Source organism: Protopterus annectens, chromosome 3.part1 (genome assembly GCF_019279795.1).
Source record: "Protopterus annectens isolate FY-2018-M chromosome 3.part1, PAN1.0, whole genome shotgun sequence".
In the NCBI taxonomy this organism is placed as follows: Eukaryota; Metazoa; Chordata; order Ceratodontiformes; family Protopteridae; genus Protopterus; species Protopterus annectens.
This window is the reverse complement of record NC_056732.1, coordinates 1,772,950,943-1,772,953,442: the sequence shown is the minus strand read 5'-3', so window position 1 is coordinate 1,772,953,442 and position 2,500 is coordinate 1,772,950,943. Positions and strand designations below refer to the sequence as shown.

Below are 2,500 nucleotides of genomic sequence, written 5' to 3'. Positions count from 1 at the left end.
CCCAGACCGTTCCAATAGTAGCAGGAGCAACTGGTTTTATAAAAAAGAATTTACAATCGTATTTAGATATGCTACCAATTCATGTAACACCGTACGAATTGCAGAAGGAGTCATTACTTGGCACATTGCGGGTGTTGCAACGAGCACTTTTGGCTAACATCAAAGAGTGAAACAATACTAATTTCATGAACTTTAATTGTTCCTTGACTGCCTTTGGTAAAATGGCCTGGCAGGCAAATGGAGAACTAAGCTTGTCACTCAGCCCATCACATACATAAGGAATGCTAGCAAACAGAACTTTCTATTTTATTTCACTTCTTATAATATTTTCCCAAAAGCATATTATATTAATATTTTCTTTTTTTAGTAACATAAATGTTAATCTGCTGCTTTCATCCTACAGTGGAGCAAGAATCATTGTTTACATCAGAGAATTAGATTTTACCTTAATTCTGTAAAATCATCTTCTTTTGAATCACATTTTTTTCAACACAGTTGCATCATATATTCAATCTTAAGTTGAATAGTCAAGTTAAATTCACCGTTCCCCTTAATGCACCTAGTTACTATGTAGCGTGGGCATCAGTGCGATTTATTAATTACTGATATTTTTTGCATACTCTTTTAATTACTTATTTTGTCACCAGTATACTTTCTTCCATGGTTTTCACACTCTTTCTCCAGTACAAGTTAATAAATGGAGCTGACAAATGCCTGTTTAAATTTCACTGCACTCAAAAGATCACCTATTTTCTTTTGTCCTTTGTCTCTATTTCTTCCTAAGGAGCACATATTGTTTCATACCTCTCAGCATCTTAGCACAAGAAATCTGGACAAAGCCTAAAATAATGAGGGGGACAAAGTCTCAAAAATATGGACAGTTTTTAAATATTGCTCTTATAAACTTAGAAAGTTGCTGGAATAAACGTATTTGTATTAACATACATTTTCCAAAGGATATGAAGTCTGACACTCCAAAGTATGTCATTGTTAAATGTCATCAGTCCTCAGTGATTTGCCAAAACACTACAAGTTTTATGAGGAGCAGACTAAAAATATGAGGTACAAATCTAGACATTCTATGAAAATCTGGACAACTGAGAAGTATGTATCCTTTCTGTTTATTTTAGGGAAGAAAATGAGCCAAATTCATCAGCGATTTGGTACCCTATCATCATCATCATCATCATCATAGAAAACTAACTCACGGCAATGTCATTAGTACATAACCAACACTACATGATGTAGTTAAGTACTGCCATTTGCTAGGTTTAGAGATTATTCCCTCATTCACTCACTGCACTTATGAGACATCCAATGTTATCCGTAATCACCACATTTCAAGCATATATTGTGGTTCCAAACTTTATTTTATGTGGAAAAAGCAAAACTCCAGCTTACAAATCACAAATACCTTTTCACTGGGTTTAGTTACAGGAAGAGAACTTTTTCATGTGGTAGACAGGTAAGTAAAGCAACAGGGGAGCATCCTTTGCTTTACAGCAGTAAGTTAAAGAAATATGAAAAGATAAATTTCTGGAAATGCTATTTCTTTGATTAGAGACAAGATAAAAGCTTTTTCCATTCAAAGGCTTTTAAGCATGTAATGTGTTTAGACATATATGTTGTATACAGCTTCAGAGATAGTTGCAGGAACTCGTTTTATTACATTTTTGATAAAAGAATGCTGTGAAAATAAAATGCAGTTTAATGATTGTAGTGCCACAGGGTATCTACCCTTGTAGAAAGTATGTTGACAGACAGGATTATCTGTAAATATATAGAGTTACCAAGAAGTACTGTTTGATGAGTCACACCATCCAGTATGTTAAGGAAAAGGGTAAAATATCAGAACTACAGCTTAAAATAACATTCTAAGAAGGAATAACACATTTGCTAGTTTTATTTCCCTGTTAACTTTTCTCTTGTGTTCTTGTCAGGTTTAAATAAAATAATGTAACATTTGGGAATAAATATACAGAAAAGTAAGGCTGCACTAGAAGCCAGGATGGCAAATATCTCCACAGCAACCATGTTCTTCCCTTTGGTGCTTAAGTAGGCTGGGATAAATGACAGCCAGACACTAATAAACACAAGCATGCTGAATGTTATGTACTTAGCTTCATTAAATCTGTCAGGTAAATTTCTTGCAAAGAATGCAACAATAAAACAAGTGCTGGCTAAGAATCCCAAATAACCCAGCATGCAGTAAAACATGATGGTAGAACCTTCATGGCACTCAATTATTATTTTTCCAGGTTCAGAGTTCATATTATTCTGTGGGAACGGAGCACTGGTACACAGCCAGATTGCACATATAATGACCTGCAACACGGAACTGAACATGACAATGGAGCTGGGTATCCACCTTGATCCTACCCATCTTTTCAACTTACTGGACGGCTTAGTAGCATTAAAGGCAACAACAACAATTATAGTCTTAGCCAGGACAGAAGAAATACAAACAGAAAATATAACACCAAAGGCAGGCTGCCGGACT

General features: G+C 35.1%; 1 protein-coding gene across 1 annotated transcript in view; it reads right to left on the bottom strand.

Moving 5' to 3' along the window:
* Nucleotides 1-1,902: 1,902 nt before the first annotated feature.
* The window catches only part of LOC122797860 (vomeronasal type-2 receptor 26-like), a 125,639-nt gene continuing 125,041 nt past the window's right edge, over nt 1,903-2,500 (bottom strand). The window contains exon 3 of the mRNA XM_044066381.1: nt 1,903-2,500. This exon is cut by the window's right edge and continues 301 nt beyond it. Within this exon, the coding sequence (XP_043922316.1) occupies nt 1,903-2,500 (598 nt within the window).